This window comes from Panthera onca, chromosome A2 (assembly GCF_046562875.1).
Source record: "Panthera onca isolate mPanOnc1 chromosome A2, mPanOnc1 haplotype 2, whole genome shotgun sequence".
NCBI classification, from domain to species: domain Eukaryota; kingdom Metazoa; phylum Chordata; class Mammalia; order Carnivora; family Felidae; genus Panthera; species Panthera onca.
This window is the reverse complement of record NC_138340.1, coordinates 75,799,533-75,821,185: the sequence shown is the minus strand read 5'-3', so window position 1 is coordinate 75,821,185 and position 21,653 is coordinate 75,799,533. Positions and strand designations below refer to the sequence as shown.

Here is a 21,653-nt window from a genome sequence, read left to right as displayed (position 1 = left end):
GAACGTTACCAGATCTTTCTCATAGGGTTGCTGAGGACTGAAGGAGGTTCCACACAGGACAGTTCGAGCACAGGGTCAGCACATCACAGTGTCAGTTCCCATTACAACCGAGCTTCTTCCCTGAGCCATCTCAGCTAACACAGGAGCTCAGGGGCTCTTTAAAAGTCACATCTTACATCGTCCTCCAAACAACAGTAAAGTCTGCTTTATTTTGAAGAGTTAAGAATTGTGAATTCTTCCTCCAAGATTTTTCTTCATTCACAGCAGAGTATAGAAACGTCATATAATCTAAAGCAATAACTACATTAATTATTAAATTTCAACAAGCTTTGGGAACTTTCTACAAACTAATGATCTATAAGATGTCCATGTAAATGTACATACTTCTGCATAATGTTTTGAGGTTATTATCTCATTTCTTATTATACAGTGGTAAGAGTTTTCTTCCAATTCTCATGATAGCCATATAGCTGCCACACTCATGAAATTGGTGAAAAATCTATAACTCAGGGATGAAAAAGAGCTCAAGGGTACGTGTGTTTGAAGCAAAACCTAAAGGAAAATTATGGAGGTATTGCCCCCAAAAGGAAGATAACATTGAATTATTATTACATAGGTGTCTTGGTGAGGTGCTGGGATCTGTTGGTTCTTTATACCAGGGACATAATAAAATAACATTGAGACAGGTCTTACAGAGAAGCTTTTTCATTGGTTCTAAAACAAACTTTCCTTTCACGTCCTGGCCTCTGAAGAATGAGGCCTGGCCCTGCCTTCCCAGTCCTGATTCATGCCCCCCTCTTAGAGTCCATTCTGACCAATCACTGGCAGTGCCAACCAAATGGATTTATGTGGGTCTTTGGCTTGGGCTTGTATGTTGACTATACCCCTTGCTTATCTTCTTACTGTTTTTACGTCCACTTTCAATTTATTCAAGCGCCTCTGATTTTACTCCTTTGGTTCTCAAATGGAGCCACCAAAATGAGAATCTCTCAGGATCAACTCTCCTCTCCCCAAACACCAGACAGAACAGTTGACATGTGTTGCATGTACTCTGGGGATTCCCTCAAGTAGACCCACTGGTAACAACGAAAAGAAGCAGGGCCCCTGAAACAAATCCTATATCCAATCCTATTAACCAATATTACCTGTAAGACTAGTCCAATTCTGGCTTGGACACAGATAAGAAAGAAAATGGAGGCTTTTACCTGATAATCAAAAATGTCCTGAAGTCCAGTAAGGCCACCTAATATGGTGCCCACTGGGATCTCACAATATCACAGAGTCAGAAGGACCTATAAGAAAACCTTCTCTATTACTAACTCTCAACTTCTTTCCCACTTGAGCAACCACAGCCCAACCTTTCCTGTCCTTAGTCACAGGTTATGAGCTGTTAGAACAACAAGGGCCCTTTGGACATACAGAGCCCAATGCCCACACAACCAATGGGGATGCAGAGACCCCGTGATGGCAAAAGCTCGGCCAGAGCTAGTTAACCACAGAGAGAGGACTACAAGTGCATTTCTGAAGATCACAGAATCACTTCTTTTTTTCAACATATCAGAGAACTGGATTTTGTTTTCAAATTATGGTTTAAATAGGAATCTAGTATTTCATGGAAGAAAGACTTCTACAGATTTCTTCTTTTATTTCGGTGGGGGGGGCGGGAATGTCATTACACAATTATTTTCTCATTTTTGCGCTGTGTGGTACAGAATCATGTTGTCAAATGGTAAAAGTAGCTGATTTAAAACTGGACAACACTGTTCACATTTCTTGAGTATATTTCTGTTGGCATTTTTGTATTTTTGGTTACTAAAGAATTTCCTCCTTTAGAAATACAATCCCAGATTGCTAACAGAGCAGGTCTGGTGTTTCTGAGAAGAGAAGGGCTTTTCCTTTGATGTGATCTCTGAGTAGTTTCACACACTTGAACACCTGGAAATCAAAACATTTTAATTGACTGAACACTTTTCCTGGTAATTTATTTTTTTTTAATGTTTATTTTTGTTTTTGAGAAAGAGAGAGGGAGAGACAGAATCTGAAACAGGCCCCAGACTCTGAGCCGTCAGCACAGAGCCCGACATGAGACTGGAACTTGGGAAAGGCAAGATCATGACCTAGGCCAAAGTCGGACACTCAACCGACTGAGCCACCCAGGTGCCCCTCCTGGTAATTTAAATGAGTAGTTGGATGACAAGTTACTCCCAATCTCTCTCTCTCTCTCTTCTTTTTACTTGTGCTCTAATTGTTTCCATTTTCTATCAGCACTTTCTGTAATTACTGACTCCTTGGAAAACACAGATTTTTATCAACCAATCTGAGGAAAATTTATAAAATGTCAGACGCCATGAAGCCTATATTCAAAGACTTCCAAGGGAGTCCAGAAGATCAAATTGCCAGGACAAGGTTTCTACTTGCTGGTCATGCCATGAGGCTCAGGACAAGGCTGACGTTTTTGTAGAAGCTCTAACCAGTGTGATGAATCAGGATGGATCAAGATATTTGCAGAAGGAACTAAGCTCATAGTAACTCCCCCAGGTAAGTAACGTTGTTCTACTTTGATTGTGTGAATAAAAAACCAAGAGATGCTTTTTAGAGAAAACAAATGATCTATATGATCAAGTCAGCATACAGAGAGCCATTTTGCAGCTACTGGAAACTCTGTATGTAAATGAATTACTTTGAAAATGGCTTATTTACTTACCTGCTTGCAAGTAAACTGAAATTCTATATTTTGACAATACGCACATGCACAAATAGACCAAGGCTTGAAATTAAAATTATTTTTAGGATGGTGTCTTTAAACCCTTGGTGTGAGTTACAGGTTCAAGATGCTCTTCTTATAGATGGTCTCTTTAAGAGAAACACTTTGATTAAGTACCTCTAGTATGAATTCTTAATGAGTAATGTTTCTTTCTCTAATAACCTGCAAAATCTGTGATTGCTTTGGATCTCACCCTTAATGCAGTGCAAAAATTTTTACTCTTACAGTAATTGACCATAAAACATCAACAACCCCTCTTATTTTATTACTCTGGCTTCTTAGAGGGCAGGGTAAGACTAGCAAAAATTCGTGCCATTGCGAGTCTTGTGATATTTCTTAAGAGATGGTCCAGTTGAATAGAACTATGAACTCAACAAATCATTTTAGCTCCACAGTCCGTGAAAAGAGTCTGTCTGCAGGGCTTTACATTTTCATTTGCTCATTTGTTGTCTCAGCAAACACTTATTGAACACAGTTTCTGTGCTGGATGCTAGAAAAGGGGTAAAGAAGACACAACCCCCAAACTCAAAAAACTTCTAGTCTACAGGACAACTATTCTAGGTTGTGGCATCATTGGGCCCTATGTGTTTTGGCGTGTGGCTGTAGGAGACACAAAATGTCTTGGAATTATGAGCTCTCTTGCTTTTTTTAATTTATAATACCTATTGCTTACAAAATCCATACATTTTGTTTTGTGGAATAATTTGATAAAATGGCCTGAAACCATCCCATTAAAGAGAATAATAATATTAGCTAAGATTCACTGAGGGCCAGATACCATGCTGACCAGTTTCAGTGCCTTATCTCATTCATTCCTCAACAGCCCTATACAGAAAATCCTCTTATTCCAAATTTGCAGATGGAGAAATTAAGGCTTGAAGAAGTTCAGTTATTTGCCTTAACTCACATGGCTTATTACTATGGCATAGAGGGGGATCCAATAGAGACTTGTCCATTCCAAAATGCATGGTCTGGACCATGATGTGATATTAGAAACATGAAGCCATGTTTTTATAATCTGATATTTACTCATCTGCAGCCTGACTTTTTAAATAGATTCTTTAGTTGAATGCTTAATTAGTAATAGCTCAATTTGTATTACTCCTCATGCAGAAAATGATGCTTTTGCTTCTAATCATGGCATTATAATTGCCTCTCTCCTCCACAAATGATCAAATAAGTCATGTTGAATACACGTTCAAAAATTGGATTTTCAAAATGTGATTCTTAGGGTATTGCTATAAAATGACAAGTCCTTTCCACACCATCACATTCAGTCTTCTTTCCACATCGGCATCAAGTGCGCCGGAAACACTGACTGGGGCAGGAGAGCTGGAGCAGGTGACCTACAAGCAGGACTCGGCCTCATGACCCACAGCTGTCTTTCCATTCAGGCCGGGACAGCGGCAGAAAGACCAGACCAGACAGGATCCTCTGATGAACAGCTCAGGATTTTAGATGAGTTCCCTAGAAACTCTTGGGGTAATTTCAAGTTCAAATAGGTAGTCTTTCAGGAATAAGTAAGTTTAGAGATCATTATTAATATTTCAGACTCTGTAACAACTCATCTGGTCTACTATCAGGGGCGACAGGATTCTGGAAAGAACTTTACAAACAAGATAACTACCCCCTCAATATGTAGAAATTAAAAAAAAAAAACTATAAAAATATTGAACACTCATTTATTAAATACTTTTTGGTTCCTCTTTGAAAACAAAAGAAATGATAACTGCAAGTCATACTCCGGTAAAAGAAGGGATATCATACAAGAAAACCTTTTAAGGGAAGAGATTTGAGCATCAATAAAATAGTAAGAAAAGGTAAAATCATACTTTCCAACTTGTGTGACTGAGATGGAAAGACAGAACCAAGCTGACCAGGCAGAGGTCAGTTCCTCAATTCTCGACTGTGTTCATATCTAATGTGATTTTGTTTGAGTTTCATGTTTGTTTAATGGTAGTGGGGCCCATTTTTATGTCTTTATATAAACCTTGAAAAAATATGGGCACAACCTTAAAACTGGCACAAAGGGAGATTGTGTAAAAGCTCTTCAGACAGTGTGATCGGTCTGGCTATTGCGAATACAAGTGTTCGGTCCTGGCACACTGCTCAGGGTTATAGGAACCTTTTCTTTCCATTCTTAAAGTGCGGGGAGGGGAGATGGTGATACCAGTGCTGGCTCAGAATTCTAGGATTTGGTCCCAGTATGTTCACAGATAACAGCAGGATCCTTGGAGAGTTTGGAGACTCTGCCCCGATCCTTGGGGGTAGTTGCCACCTGATCTAGCATGGAGGACATTCACAAGGAGCTAACTGGCTAGAGCAAATGGGGGTTTCTAAGGGCGGGGGAGATGTTAGAGCCATTTGGGATTTCGGTCTTGAACGTCTTGTAAAGTTTGTGTATCTTATTTATTTAATTCCAAAAATAATCAATGGAAAAGAAGGAATAAAATATTGCTGAACTTTCATTTTGTCAAAGGATGATTACTATCAAGTATCAAGATATTTAACTGCATAAACATATGCAAGAACGTTAAGCTAGGTTTTTCCCCTCTAAATGCAGTATACTGTATTTGTTCATTCCTCGTTAGACTTAGAGGTGAAATTTTGCCTGATGAGGGAGAACATCTCACACAGGTGTTTCCAGAGCACTAGGTCTCGTCAAATAAAAATTTTTCAAGAATTTTCACAAAGGTGGTAAAACACTGAAAAAAATGAAAGAAGTGATGTGGTTTTTTGCCACAATAGTTGTGATCGTAGGCACAAATGAATTCATAAACCGAAAAGCAAGTTTTTGGTCCTCTTTTTTCCAACTGACTACATACTCCATGTAAATTCTAGCAATCCAATTAAACAATGGTGACAGACGTATAATGCATGGAGTCCTGAAAAGTGTTTTAGAGGAGTGTGGTGCAGAGAAAAATCTGGACTATGACTCTGCATCTATCACTTTCTGTATAACCATTCCTTAGCGTTTAGATTTTGATTCAGTCACTATTGCTTTCTTAAAATTATAAAAATAATACATGTTCATTATGAAAATAAGAACAGAGAAAAAAATAATGAAAACATTAAAAAAGTTTAGTGACACTTATTACTGCTAATATTTGCTATATTTCCATCCATTGATTCTGTCCCTGTAACAACCATCTCAGGTGGATGTTACAGGGACTAAATGAAATTAAATATGTCAATAAGAACCATAAAGGTTGGGACATGGTCAGTGATAAAAAAAAAAATGTCATTTCAAATTACCATCCCTTGGAGTTCTTTATATTATCAGGAGTACAGAAAAATACGTTAATTACCATCTAGTCTATAGGTCACTTTCGAACAAACGGTTTAATTTGCAGTATGCTTTCAATTTCTATGGCTCATTGTCACCTGTTTCTAAAAATGATGATAATGGAATAAGCATTACCTCCACTATTGCCTGCCAGAACATAAGGTGATCTCTCATTTTTCAATGGAAAGATCCAGATATAAAATAAAAAGAGAAGAGATTGCGCAACCTGAATATATAAGCTTGCAGTGATACAGATAAAAAGCCAAGTATTCCCTTGTGTATTTAATATCTTAATTGAATTACACCTACAAAGTTAAAAAAGATATCAGTACAAAATAAGTTGAGAAATACAGCTTTTTGTGCCCTGACATTTCATCAAAAATTTTGTTCAAACTCTTCACATGCTTCTAAAATGTATACTTTCGAGCACATTTCTGAGCTATCTCAGGGTCCCAGTGTTTTGGGATCTCCTCATGATGATGTCACCGAATATTTTATCTGAAAAAAAGAAAAAATTACCCACTTACAAAATGTTTAAAAAGCATTGTTTTCATTTACTCTGTTACTCTATATTTGTGCAATGTAAATGTAAAGGGTAGAGACTTTGTTCCCAAGTACTGTTTACCAAATCCATGTTAAACTTCTTTATTGTCTTTTACCAGTGCTACCTCTAAAACGAGCATTGCGTTTATTTCAGGTTGACACCTTGTCTAAGGAGTATTGTCTGATCAAAGTAGAGCATTAGAAGAGCATCCTTTAAAACGAGAGGTTGCCCAGGACCGAAACATAAGACAACCCCTGTTTCATGAGGGATGATGTTGGGAATGAAAGCTTCACCTCATGTCCCAGCATTTCAGTGTGTTTGAATTCTGCATGTTTTGTGTTTGTATCGCAGAGCGGGATTTGCCAACATCTTCTCTCAGTTTTCATGTCACCTTCGAGTTAGATTTGCAAAACTATCAACCTCTGAAGCTGCAAATGAAACAAACCCGAACGCACAAATCATTTCTCATTTATTTCAACTGCCTATTTCCAAAACCTATTTGAGAAGGCCTAAAATAGAATACACAAGTACAGTGAGGCCATGGAATAAAAAGAGAGGATCAAAAGCACTATGGAGAGCAGATGAAAAAGGTCTGGGATTTCCTAACAGAAAGCACAGGGTAAAATTTAATGTTCAAAAGTAGGAAAAAATGTGGTGGAGTCCATACTTTATATTATCTAATAAAATGAAGATCTCCAAATTTTCGTATTTGTTATATGTTTCCCGCCATAAAATGAGAAAAGGACTTCAATGCGTGAGTCCTTTAGGAGGAATGTGAAGTGAAATAGCGGACATTACTTTCCAGATCCATCTTCTAAAATGAAGAAATGGTCTTTAAACAAAAGCATTTCATGCTACCGCTGCATCATTACTGTGGGCACCATGACATTGAATGTCATTCACAGATGGTGACCTTCAACAGACACACTCAGGCACCAACAAGTTTCGCCTTCATGCTCATATTTATCAGAAAAATGTTTAAACTTTTTAAATATAGCTAGACCTTTAAATAAAGTTAGAAATGTCATACATTTGAAATACATTTTTGTCATAGACTCTGAGTCTAAAGCTCTCTCTTGGCCAGCAAGAGAGCGGATGCAGGATTAAAATGCGAGAGATGGCTCATGTCCGGGAAAAGACAAGTGCCCCGAATAAGGATCCTTGCCCTGTATTTATTAAGATCAGAAGGCTTACAAACATGATGGAAGTGCACAAAGAGACAATGAAACTGCGAACATTAACTCGTGGCCATGAGGGAAAGGGGGGTTTGAAGATATATGGGGTTTGGGGTTTGGGTCAATATAAAGCAAAATCCTGGCGCTGGGCAGATGGGCAGATGGTTGTTAATGGCAGACAGGAGGCGCTATGTCTCCTTATCTTAGCTACAGAGCATGTAACCTCAGGGTTAACAAGGCACCTTTTCTTTTGCTAATCAGCTCTGCCCTGGGCAGCATCACCTGCAACACCCCGGGTCTATAGCCCTCTGTACCTCTTTACCTAATTCGGTCCTTCCCTCCTGTGAAAGCAGCTTTCTGCGATAGTACTAAATTGGGGGGCATTTTGGTCCTGAATACCTAATCTTGCTTACCTTATATACTTTTGTATTGGGGGCCTTTACCCCCCTCTCTATCCTGGGGGCCTTGGCCCCGCCCTACTTTATTCTGGGGGCCTAATCTTATCTACCCAAACTTGGGTGTGAGTAACCTAGGGCTTTGTAATTCTTTATGCCTTGTTAACCCATTGGTGCATGCCCAGGGAATTCCTAAACGTATTCCCCACACATTTTAAATATGAAATAGCTATAATTATTTGTTTAATAAAGGAAAAATTAAAAAAAGTAGAACAGAATTAAATCAACATCAATATGCAGGTTTGAAGTATCACCCTTGCAAATTGAAAATGTAGTTGACACTTGGTACATTTATTTAAAATTCATATGGATGCATCTTAAAATATAAATAGCTCAGGCAACTTAACTCAAATGTATTTTATGGTTATGAAAATAAATGTATATAAATATACCAGACAGGCTTATTTATTTTAGAATCTGGTTTCTATTTTTGCATCATAAAAATTATCTTCATCATAAAAATCACTGTTAACAGGTTTAAAAAAGAATGTTGAAGGAAAAACTATGTAAGATAATTACCCAAAATACAGGCATGAGCCATATATAATCAAATGGATGCTTTAATGCTCAGTTCATTATTCCATTGAGAAAATTGTGGAAGTTCAAGATTCATTTTATCTTGAAAACAGTAAAACATCAAGAATTTGGTTAAGGAAAAGGGACAGAGGGTAAAAACGGTATGCTACCGTCCAGAAATTTATCAAGTTCATCCTTTGATTTTTGAGTTCTTCACTATAATGAATCAGAAGCGGTCCAATAAAAAAACCCACAAATTTTCAAAAATGAAAATTAGTTTCTTTAATATATTGACTAGAGGCTAAAGTCATTTAAATATCATGTACAATTGAAAAATTAATCTTGTCTATCTAACATGCTTTTTACACTAAAAACAAAGTATGTGGTTGGCGAAATACACGATGTCTTACTGTTATAATCAATAAAATACATATGCACTACAAGCAAGATGTGTATACTTAAAAGAAGCACATTATAGGGGTGCCTGGGTGGCTCCGTCAGTTAAGCATCCGACTTCAGCTCAGGTCATGATCTTGCAGTCCATGAGCTCGAGCCCCATGCCGGGCTCTGTGCTGACAGCTCAGAGCCTGCAGCCTATGTCGGCTTCTGTGTCCTCTCTCTCTGCCCCCAACTCACTCGCATTCTGTCTCTGTCTCTCTCAAAACTAAATAAACATTAAAAAAAAAAAAGAGCACATTATGACCTAATTCTACCTACAGCTTAAATAAGAACTCATCGTTTGCTTACTGAGTTAGTATAAAAATTAGGAGCTTAGCTACACAGGCAGAAATTCTCAAGAATCTTTTTTTCTAAAAAAAAAAAAAAGAAAAAGAAAAAAATAAAGAAAAAAAAGAGAGTATATTAAGAGCCCCCCAAAAGAATTTTTTTTCTGTTCTTCTCAAATGAACTCTTTTCTTAAGAAATTGCCCTTTGAATTATTAAACTAATACCAAACTAGCCCAAAGAGAATATCAGTAAAGCACCTGCATTTCAGTTGGAAATCAATTTTAAAATGGTTCCAACATTTATAATTATAACCATTAAATCAGCAGTAAATGTATCAAGTAACATACCAACATTCAAATGACATGTCCCTGAAAACTATGATTTTTGTTATATGTTTTGACATTATGTCTGCAGGAAACTCTGGAATCATAACAGGTAACATTACACCAGTTACATATTATTCAGCCAGTGAAATCACCAAATATTGTGGGTTACAAGTTCAGCAGCTTTCTAGGGCAGATTCAACTTAGAGGGAGACTCTGAGAGTCAAAATATGGTGTTCTCTTGGTCACATATAAACTTCAGATGAAATGCTAATAGGAAATAAGCTTTCAGTGAACATTTTCCACAGCAAAACAAAAGTTCTGATAAGGGTGTTACTTGATAAGGCTTTAATATAAAAGCATTTCTGAAAATAATCAGTTTTGAAATAGCACTTTTGGATATATTGAGACTTTGTTTCTAAATTCAAGGTGTAAATAATTTGGAAGTGCAGCTTTAAACATTGCCCTACACGAAGTCCTGACATGATTCAGACGTGAAAGCGAGATGTTCTATAATTTTTTTTTTAATGTTTATTTATTTTTGAGAGAGAGACTGAGTGCAAGCAGGGAAGGGGCAGAGAGAGAGGGAGACACAGAATTCGGAATGGGCTCCAGGTTCTGCGCAGAGCCCCACGCTGGGCTTGAACTCAAGAACTGCGAGATCACGATCCAAGCTGAAGTCCGATGCTTAACTGACTGAGCCACCCAGGGTCAACTCGATAGGTTGTCAAGTACACCTGGAAATATTTCCCATTCAAACAAGCGATTGTGTATTGTTTAAAAAAATTCCATGTTTTAATCCCGACTCTGCCACTTAGTAGCTGTGACTTTGGGCATGTTATGTAACTTCTTGACCCTCTTTTTCCCATGGAAACTAAGAAGGTAAGCAACTCAGAACCATTGTGGAGGAAAGGCCACCATAAGCACTAATTCTATGGCAACTTTTCCTTCCTTTTACTATGTGCCAGGTGGTTCCAACCACACAATGTTTCCATTTTTCTAGCAATAGCTTTAATTGCTATTCCATTTTCTCCAACAGATAAAAGCCCTAATGAAGACACTTCCCCCAAGCCCACGATTTTTCTTCCTTCACCTGCTGAAAGAACACTCCATAAGACTGGAACATATCTTTGTCTTCTTGAGGATTTTTTCCCTGATGTTATCAAGGTAGATTGGAAAGAGAAAGATGGCAAAACAATTCTGAAATCCCAGCAGGGAAACACCATGAAGACTAAGGACACATACATGAAATACACCTGGCTGACTGTGACAGAAAAGTCAATGGATAAAGAACACAAATGTATTGTCAAACACGAGAAGAATAAAGGAGGGGTTGATCAAGAGATTCTGTTTCCTTCAATAAACACAGGTATGTGTGTATATACCAGTAACCCTTTTGTCAAAGGAAATATCCCACCTTTGCTGTCAAATATTAATGAAAAGAAACAAATAGAAATCTTTCTTAAATGTTGTTACTTTTAATGGTAGCATAAATGTCCTGCTATTTCCCCATAGAACTAAAATAGTATTGACTTTGTAACATACAAAGAAAAAAAACAAGAAAAATTCATTTAGCCTTTCTGACCTCAGTTTCATCAACCAAAATGTTAAGGTTACAGTGATATTTTTAGCGTCATTATATGAATTACATGAAACAGTACATGCAAAAGCACCTAGCATCCTCCCAAATCATAAACGCTCGAAAGAGAGTCCACTTTTAAGGATTGTACTTGATGAGGAAATTAGAACAATTATACATCTTTAGGAATGTTCTACTCAGCAAAGTCCCTCTCACTTTAATCTTGCTCTACTCAAAGTATAACCCATAAACAATGAGTCATAGGCGACAAAATGCTGTTCATTTGGTGGAGACAGATCGCGCTCAACAAAAATAGTAAATTGGTTGCTGAGGTTTTAGTATGGTCTTCTGTTTCTCATATTTGAATTTTACATACCACTCTAAGGTGAAATTTGGTAAGTAAAGACTGTGTGAGGCTAATGTATACAAATATTCTTCCATTCTACACAATGGATGTGTTTCTACCCCTGGGAAATGCTGCCCAGCAAACATTGCGGAACGAGTGTGTGCCAGGCCTGGAAAGGATGCAGGATGGACCACTGTCCCCAGGAGGATCACTACAGTAGAGTGAATACATGTTTCCTAATCACTCACGGTCACTTGTGATTCAGCCATGGTGTCCCGTAGGGTCACCATTGGTACAAATGCTGATCATTTTTCGATAGCGTGGGCACCCGGCTGTGATCCAATAACCTCTAGACTCAGAAGTCAAGTCCTGAGCCTTGACATAAGAGACCACGGCCCAAGAGGGCCCACTGGACAGGACTAGTTTGTACTTTTCTCTGTGGTTACCAAGCCCTTTGGAAGCAGGGGGAACACGCACGTAACTAAATGTGCAAAGACCTTTGCTGTATACCGCTTAAAATTGTTGAAATAAATCTTTATCTTCTTGGATCCTTAGTGTTTCCAATGATCAAATTAGGGTTGAACATTTATCTCTGCTTTCTCCCTGGCTGTGATGAAGAAGAAATACAATCATGTCAGTGAAAATGCTTGCTTTTCAAAATATAACATGAATGCATTTATTCATGTGCTTCTTGTATTTATGTGCATCCTCTCCTAAAACTAACTGAAGTAAGAGTGCAGACAGCCCTAATTTTTAAAAATTTCTACAGCTAAGAAACAGAGAGGAGGCAAATGAGCAAAGCACAAGTTTAATGTAACCACTGTAATCCTTTAGATGTTGGTTTTTATAGTGATCGAAGTAAAGTAGAGTAAGTTCCATGGTGATGATTATCGAAAAGGGAGAAGTTCCTATTTGTGAGATGTGTTTTACTTGGCACTTAATTTTGGAAACGCATGTCTCCCAAGGTCTTCTCAATGGAACAGAGCTAATGAGGGTATTTCTGTTAATGCCATTCTACAGCAAATTTTTAATGCTGATTCTAGTAAGGTTTTTTTGTTGTTTTTGTTTTTGATGAAAGCTAAAAATATATAGAACATGGAAACATGAATCCATGAAATGATTTGGAAGAGATAAAACTATATGGTCTAAGTTTTCAACCAACCTTGATTGAGAAAGTGAACCTAGGGTACACACACACAGATTTTAATTTGGAAAATTGTTACCTTAATATTTCTACCTCAATCAATTCATGGTGATAAGAGATGTTTCTTTTTCTTTTAATGAGTAGAGCTACTGTATGGAAAAGAAAGAGACTTTTAAGACACTTTAAAGTCCATTTTTGAGGGTATTTTAACATGTAAACATGATTATACAAACATTTTTATTCCTGTGATTTACCCCAAAGCCTATTAGAATTTAGAATGTAAGAGCGCCCAAAACAAGATGGTGTGGAGTGAATAATTTGCATACCAGAACCGTATCTGTATGGACAAGGACTCATCAAGCAGAAAAAGGATAAGCCAAAATATGTTGGGACTGTCTGTCCGTCCAGCCAACAGTCGATGATCTTTTTAAGGGATTTTGTCTTTCTATGTAACTTCAGCTTTTTGTTTGTTTGTTTGTTTGTTTTTTCGCATTAGAGAAATACAACCCTCCCCTCAGGTTTTATCTATTCAGAAAACTATGATTACTTGGCCAATCTTTCAGCGCGCACTGAAACACTGAGCTTTTGCTTTAGCTCATCTAACCCCCCACAACTGCCGTTTGAGTGCTGGCTCAGCCAGTTACTGGCATGGCTCTGGTCAAGTTACTTAGACTCTCTAAACCTTATTGCCTGTTGTGTAACATGTAGTCCTCCAAATTCAGCTCACATCAGTGTGACTGGGGGATCAGATGAGATAATGCACGTGAACCTTTCACACAGTGCCTGGCACAGTCGTAATCACTCGATAGGTACAGGCTTTCATTAGCATTGCTGTCACACCCACACACACCACGGGGGCGTGCATGGTTTGGAAAGGGAGGGCCTCTTGCCTTTACTTAGGTGAATTTACCTCAACCAGACTCCTTCCAACATGTAAAATTCTCCTGTGGAGTCTAGGGTTAGATGAATTCATTTTGTAGCAACTCCGCATGTCTGCGTGGGTGCTGAGGATTGCCCAGTATTCACTATTTCCGGTTATTTTTCCAGTCAACAAGTACTTATAGAACACCTACGTTGAGGCAGGCTCTGTGCTAGGAGCGGTGAGCGCAGAAGGAAAACAAGATAGTCTCAGACATTACCTTCTAGTTGTGAGAAAAAAAAATGCATCATTCGTGAACTTCAACATCTTCATGTGCGGAAATAGAATATGTGAATCGATCTACTGAATTACATAGTAACGGAGCAATCATTCCAGAAATTGTGAGGATCATATATGTCTAGGCTCTCTCCTCTTGGTTGCCAAATTGTATGTATGTATGTTTGTATGTGTGTATGTCTGGAAGTATCTATCTATCCATCCACCCACAACTCAGACACATTGCAAATCATGGATATGAACAATTGAATAATACCTTCTCTATTTTCTTTTAGAACTCCCTACTATTAATTCTACAGAAGCTTCGCTGAAAGATGAAAATGGTAAGTTTTTGTATGTGTGTGCCTTTATGTTATGCTATAGCATTTTTTCCTCCCAATCAACTTAACTGTTGAACTTCCCTGACTTCAGGTAGAAATCTCACAATGGCAGGATCTTGCAAAATAGACTGACTGATAATTTAAGTCAGTCCATCATTTCCCAGGAGCCATCTTCACATCTTTGTGGGTTTGGGATTGAGGGGACTATATAACTTAGGGGTGCAGTGAGGGGCTCCGAAGTCTTTCAGCAACAGATTTCACTCATTTCTGTGGTCCTTGTTTCTACTGTCTGAGGAAAACAGGATATTGAGTTGCTTTTTTTTTTTTAAGTCTTTGTTTTTGTTCATAGTTAATAACATGAACTGACATTAAGAGGTTCTTGTACAGAAGGCATTGTGTTACTGTGAGTGCATTTTGTTTAATTCTCCTAATACTCACTATGAAGGATTTCATTCACATTTTATGCATGAAGGCAATGAGCTAAAATGAACTAAGTCCCTTGCACCACACTGCACAGCGGGATCTGAGGCCTCAACATGGACCATCTGAGTCAACAATTGATACGCTTACTTGGTTTGCTATTCTACCTGTAAGATGTAGTCACAGAGCAAGAAATCCCAAAGCCAGGCACCCGTGGGGATGGGTGTGAGTGCAGGGCTTCAAGGGCCACAGACTGGACTTTAACCCCAGTCTTTTAATTATTTGCGCATGAGTATGGGTACATTACTTGCATTTTCTGAGCCAACCGGGAATAAAACGAACAACAGCTAACTCAGTTATGAAAGACATAGGGTCACACATGGCAAATGTCTAGCATAGGGTATCTCATTTACCTGATGCATGGTAAGTACTGGTTTCTGGCCCTTTCTCCCCACGTATGTATAAGAAAGTGACAAGAAGCATTGTCTCCAGCCCTGCCGATCTGCCTTCCATGTGCAATATCAAGGGGCCTCTGGACCTTAGGTAACATATTACCTGACCAAGGGCGTGGAGCTATGAACACATCATCTCTCAGGGTCCCTTTCCACACACCAAGGGCTAATGATTCTGGAGTTCTTACTCTTTGGAGACTACTTTTTTCCACTTTATTTCATTTTATTATTATTTTTTTTAATTTTATTTAAGTTCCAGTTAGTTGACATACAGGGTAAGAGTAGTTTCAGGTGCACAATATAGTGAGTGGTTCAACACGTCCATACATCACCCGGTGCTCATCACAGCCAACACCCTCCACTAAAACCTCCCTTCCAACCTGCTATGAGCACAACCAAATTTCCATGGACCATACCGTTAGTAGGAACTTCATTAACGAACAATGTGTGATGACTAAGGTGCTTCTAAATCAGCAATTTATCTTTACACATATTCTTAACTGTTTGTTGTTGGGGGTATTTGTAACCTGTGGAGGTGCAGAATCAGAGTACATAAGAATGTGTTCTCGAACATTATGTTGCTGGGATTAAAATCTGGCTTGTATTTACTAACTGTATGACATCAGACAAATTCCTTCTCTGTCCTCAATTTATCTGTCAAATGGGAATGAAAATAATAATCTCCTAGGTTATTGAAAACTTAAGTAAGATTAAAGCTTTGCCCTCAAAACTCTCAAATCAAATGTTTGATATTTAGTTAGTGGTTAATGCATATTAGCTATTATGGTAACTTATAGACAAGGTGGGGGTGAAGAAATGGCAAAAGCTACTTATCACCAATGCTTTTTGCAGGGTGACTCATTCATCTAAAACATAACCTTGCTTTTTAAGACTTTGGAATATACTAAGTGAATTTCACAGAAGTTGATTCACTTGACCCGCAAGCTGGATTCTGGGTTGTCTTGGTGGTGGTGGTAGGGGTGACAGTGGTATAGACGTTTACTGTTGGGTTGGGTTGGTGCAGGAAAGTCACTTCCACCCAGGTCATCAGAATTGCAAAATACGACCTACCTCCCATTAATAAGTCCTAGCCTTTCAAAACAACAGGTGAAACTAAAATAGCTTCTTTTAGACCCCCTACAGCTGCAGCTAGTGACCAGCTCTGCCTACTACACCTACATCATCCTCCTCGTCAAGAGCGTGGTCTACACCATCATCATCGCCTACCGTCTACTTGGGAGACCAGCACTCTGCCGCAATGAGAAGAGTTCCTAACCCATGGTGGCCCAAGGCTCCACTTTTCTTTACTGGCTACTGTCGCTAAAGGTGTCTGCTGAGGCTCTAGCGGGGCTTTCTTTCTGGGTTTGGGTTATTTCAGTTCACATGTCTTTTTCTATGTGTCATCATTGCAGAACAGGCTTACAAACCGCTGGGCAAACGGGAAATGTCACTCTGCACCAAGAATAGACTCTGCCATGAGTCAGGGGCGGGGCCGGGGGGCACTCACGGGGGCTTCAGTACCGCTCTCTCCTTCACGCCCACCAGCCCGTCAGCCACCCAGCACCCTCGCCTCTGAGTACAGCCGGCGTGCAGCTTCCATCGCGGCCCCTGAGGCTCTGTATCCAGATAACTGCCTGGAGGCCTTTTATTTTACATACATGGAAGCCTTCATCCTTGCTGCCCGAACTTTGTGCTGTTTTTCATAATAGGCACAATAAAAACAATCAAAAGCCTACATTTGCCTCTGTGTGTTTTCATTCGGTGAAATATTACTGAGAGTCCAAGGCCATGGACAGCATGGCAACTGAACCTCCACATTCAGCATTGATGTAATAATCATGGTCAATTCCACATTTCTAACTCTTTCCCTGAGAAAGTCCTTGTGATGCCTTCTTTGGGGGCACTGGCCCCAGGGGAGCCACAGCCAGCGAAGGTGCCAGGTTATTTCTCCTTCCAAGGGCAGCAGATTCAGACTCACTTGGTTTAAGACATTCTGGTGGTGACAGTATCACATGTCATGTGACTGGCGGGTGTGTCAGACCTGGACCCGTGTCACACGTGCACCATGTTTCCCGATGTCACAAGAACCCCATGAGAGCTGCACTAACACGGGAAGGGAGGGTGCTGGAGGGGTTAAGTGCTTGGACTCTGGACCCCAAGTGCCTGGGTTTAAATCTTGGGTCTATAGCTATTTGAATTCCCTGTGCCTAATTTTCTCATTTGTTAAATGGACTTACAGTGACACATCTCCTGGGGTTGTGTGGATGCGATGAGTTAATTGTGCTGGGCACACACAAGTCCTCAAAAGCATTAGAATCTACTGTTAGCAGCTCTAGTTTAGAAATAATAGAGAACACATCCTCACATACACACACACACACACACACGCAAATTATGTGCTGAGATTTACATGCAATACCGTAGTGCCATTTACAATCCCAAATTAACTCAAATGCCCAATAAGAAAGCAAAAAAATAAACTAAATGATGTTGTATGATGGATTATTATGCATTTACCAAAAAGTGTATATTGGTAAAGGAATGGAAAATTAATCAGAGACTGTCACCGAAGGGGCTGGCTGGCTCAGTCTTGATCTTGGGGTCATGAGCTGGAGCCCCACATTGGGTGTAGAGATTACTTAAATAAATAAAAACTTAAAAAAAAAAAAGAAAGTGCTGTTGAAGAAGTATTCATGGCAGGACCATACTAAAATTGTTAGATTATACCTTCACATGGTTCCAAAAACCAAAACACTTTAAACATCAAACTAGGAAATCTTGCTTCAACCACTGTCTCTACCTCCTCACCTCTTTCAGGGTCACAGTTTTGTTTCTTGGGGATCTTTCCAGTTTTAATGTATACAAATATGAATTTACATACAAAATTAATAAATGCATACAGATCTAATGTTCTTCCTTCTAACTCACAGGCAGAACACAATTTACATTATTCTGCACTTCTCACTTACACATCCTTGGGCCCTTTCTATGTCAGTATACAGGGACACTTAGCGGCACAGTATTTCGCTAGTGAATGTTTACCTTATAAAATACTTTCTAAGATCAGTACCCTGTGATCGACCAATGGATTATTTCCTACCATTTGCTATTTTAAAATATGCTAAATTGGGGCGCCTCAGTGGCTCAGTCCATTGAGGTCTGAATTCCGCCCAGGTCATGATCTCACGGTTCCTGGGTTCGAGCCCCATGTCGGGCTCTGTGCTTACAGCTCAGAGCCTGGGTCCTGCTTAGGATTCTGTATGTGTGTGTGTCTCAAAAATAAATAATAAAAAAATTAAAATATGCTGAAATTATAGTATTGTTTTATGTCACTTTGGACATGTGTACTGGTCATTTTGATAGTTATTGGTGTCTTACCATCATGTGAGTACCACAGTGTAGGTGAATGTCAGAACAGTACAGTCAAACATCAGGATTTTGCTAATCTGACAGGTGAAAAATAATATTGCGTCATGGTTTTAATTTGTTTTTCTCTCATAAGTATAGCCATCTTTTCATATATTGAGTTTATTTACATTTCTTTTTTTTGTGCAATATTTGCCCACTCCTTTGACTATGATTTTTACTGAGTAATAACACTAAGAAATATGACACTCACTTATATTTGTGTGTTTATTTCTACAAGCATGAGTGTAAAACAAAATGTTCAATATATGGTAGGTGGGTGAAGAAATAAGTGATTGGTCATTTTTTTCCTTTTCTAGTGAATCCTTTTAAAGTAAAAGTTTTGACATATTAGAATAAAACAATGCCTCATTTAAAATCGGGAAGGATTTTGTGTTTATTTACAATCAGCTTCAGTTTCTGTGAAACAGGTGCTTTTGGAGACTAAGTGGAGGTGGAAACAGCACAAGATCCACCAAATACAAAAAAGGAGAAAATTTAATTTTCATCCATTCCTTCATTTTCAGGGATTTCATTAGGCCTCTTTAGATCAAATACCTGGGCCTCTACTTAGAGATCTGGAACTGATCTGCAACTGTTTCTGTGTGTGGAAAGCACAGAGGCAAAGGGAAAACTAGCAAATGACCCAGAGCCGTGTGGGCTGATTTCAGGGCCGGGCACTCTTAGCCAGTGTCCCCTGTGGCTTCCAATCCCCTCCCTTCCCCAACCCGACCTGGACCTGGGCAGCCCTGGAGTGCAGACAGGGGGAGGGCCGTGGTGCAGGGGACAGTGTGGGGGGCAGGAGGGCACTGGTGCGGTGGTGGGGTTTTCTTTTCTCAGGCTTTTCTTGTCTATTTGCTCTGTCAAATGTGGTTGATTCGTGGAAAATGCTCGAAGTCAAACCGGCCCTTACTGGTTGGGGCTGTGCAAGGGGTAGTAGGTTTTGTCAGATAAAATAAGGGCAGTTAGACCACAGCCAAGTTTGCTCTTTTCCACAAGGCCACGGCTAATGAAAACAAAATATCCATCTGCACACGCGTAGGACTGCTGTCAAACATATTCCTAGGCTGTGGTTGAGGGGTTCCCCTGTTTTATATCAAGTTCATTCCAAGTAGCTGCTTCATGAGTCGGGAATTGTATGGCCAGGACTGTTGAGACGCTGCACCTTCAGTCCAGTCTGATGCCTCTGTTCTGCGGGGAACAGCCCGCAGACTTCTAGTATCCCGAGCTCCTGTTTTATATCAAGTTCATTCCAGGTATCTGCTTCCTGAGTCGGGAATTGTATGGCCAGGACTGTTGAGATGCTGTGCCTTCACTGGCGCAGTAGGTTAAACGACAGACTCTTGATCTTGCTCAGGTCATGATCTCAAGGTTTGTAAGTTCTAGCCCTGCACTGGGCTGGGCGCTAATGGTGTGGATCCTGTGTGGGATTCTGTCTCTCCTCCTCTCTGGCCCTCCCCATGTGCTTGTGCTCTCTCTCTCTCTCTCTCTGTCTCTCTGCCTCTCTCTCTTTCAAAATAAATAAATAGACTTAAAAATTTTTAAACCATTTTAAGACCTCCAGAGATACACGTCTTTAATTGCCAAGAGTTCAGGTTCACAAAACTGTAATTGTAAAGTACAGTTTTACTTTTGCTTCTTGTAGGAGGAAGACCTTTGGTTAACTCGTGGTAACCTATCAAAATGGATGTCCCTTCTGTACTACTGAAAAATTGTATACAGACTAAGAATTATTATCTACTGCTCCTCTTCCTCCACCTCTTTGCCAAGAAGTTGGCATGTATTTTTTTCAACCGCAAATAACTGTGAGCTTTGGCACAGTCTAATGTACCTAATTTTAAAAATCGCTGTACCCAGTGAATGAGACCGGTGGGGACTTCTTAATGTCAAAGATCCCAGATGGTTATTGTTGTGTGCACGGTGGCCAGAGAGTGCTGCTATAACCACTGTGGGTCATGCCTCATGAGTCTTATATTAATCATACATGTGACTCTGACATTTCACTCTAGAATGATTTCTTTATGAAATATCTCTGAGTAAATAATAAATAATACTTGCTTTCCATTATGTACCTTTCCCCCCTAAAAATAAGAGCAAAGTCTAAATGTCTGAGAGTAGAATAAAAAATTAAATAAGTGTTATATTTCCACAAAGTATGTTGCATCCACTAAAATTATATGTATATAGTTTAGAACAGCATGGGAAATGCAAATTTTATAGAGTAAAGGCAAATTTGTAATGAAAAAACGATATAGCATAGAATCATATTTATGATACTAAATACAGTAAACACATATGTGAAGATCAGAAAGATGAGAAGAAAATAATAACCAGATGACTTAAATCAGTTCTGGACATTCTAAAATATGTACAAAAAACCGACTTTATAATTTTTAAATTATAATTATTAAGACAGGTGGAAATAATATTGTATGGCCACAATGATGTGAAATTTCACACAGAAAACTAGCAGGAGACAAATTGAACTGTCAGTACTAATGTGGCTATGGAATTTGAAGGACAGGTTCTTTGCTGTTCTGTGTACAGTTATTTTTTTTAAATTTTTTAATGTTTATTCATTTTTGAGAGACAGGGGTGAGTGGAGGGTGGGGGGCAGAGGGAGAGGGAGACACAGAATCCCAAGCAGGGTCCAGGCTCTAAGCCATCAACACAGAGCCTGAGGCAGAGCTCAAACTCATGAACCACGAGATCATGACTGAGCCGAAGTCAGACACTTAACCGACTGAGCCACCCAGGCGCCCCTGTGTAGTTTTATATAAAGCATGCATTACTTTCACAATCAGGGAAGGGACAATGAAAGCGAGCAGTAGGAAGGGAAGGTAGCAGGTTAGGGATAGAACTTACTCACACACAAAAGAAACTGCTTGCCTCACTTTTGCTTTACTTTTTTCAGATAATACACCTCAAATAGGACATTTCTTCTCCTGAGAATGTCTGCCTGCATTGTAGCCAGGAGCAAATCTGATGCAGGAGCATGAATAGCAGACAAGATTATGTTCCACTTCTTAACCTCATAAATGT

At 39.2% G+C, this 21,653-nt stretch overlaps 1 gene segment (V, D, J or C); it reads left to right on the top strand.

The window, feature by feature from the left end:
* Positions 1 to 1,534: 1,534 nt before the first annotated feature.
* On the top strand, positions 1,535 to 16,935 carry LOC132679059 (T-cell receptor gamma chain C region DFL12-like). The segment is given in 5 exon segments: positions 1,535 to 1,976; positions 2,266 to 2,538; positions 10,829 to 11,158; positions 14,290 to 14,337; positions 16,339 to 16,935. Coding segments are annotated over 3 exon segments (336 nt in total).
* The last annotated feature ends 4,718 nt before the right edge of the window (positions 16,936 to 21,653 follow it).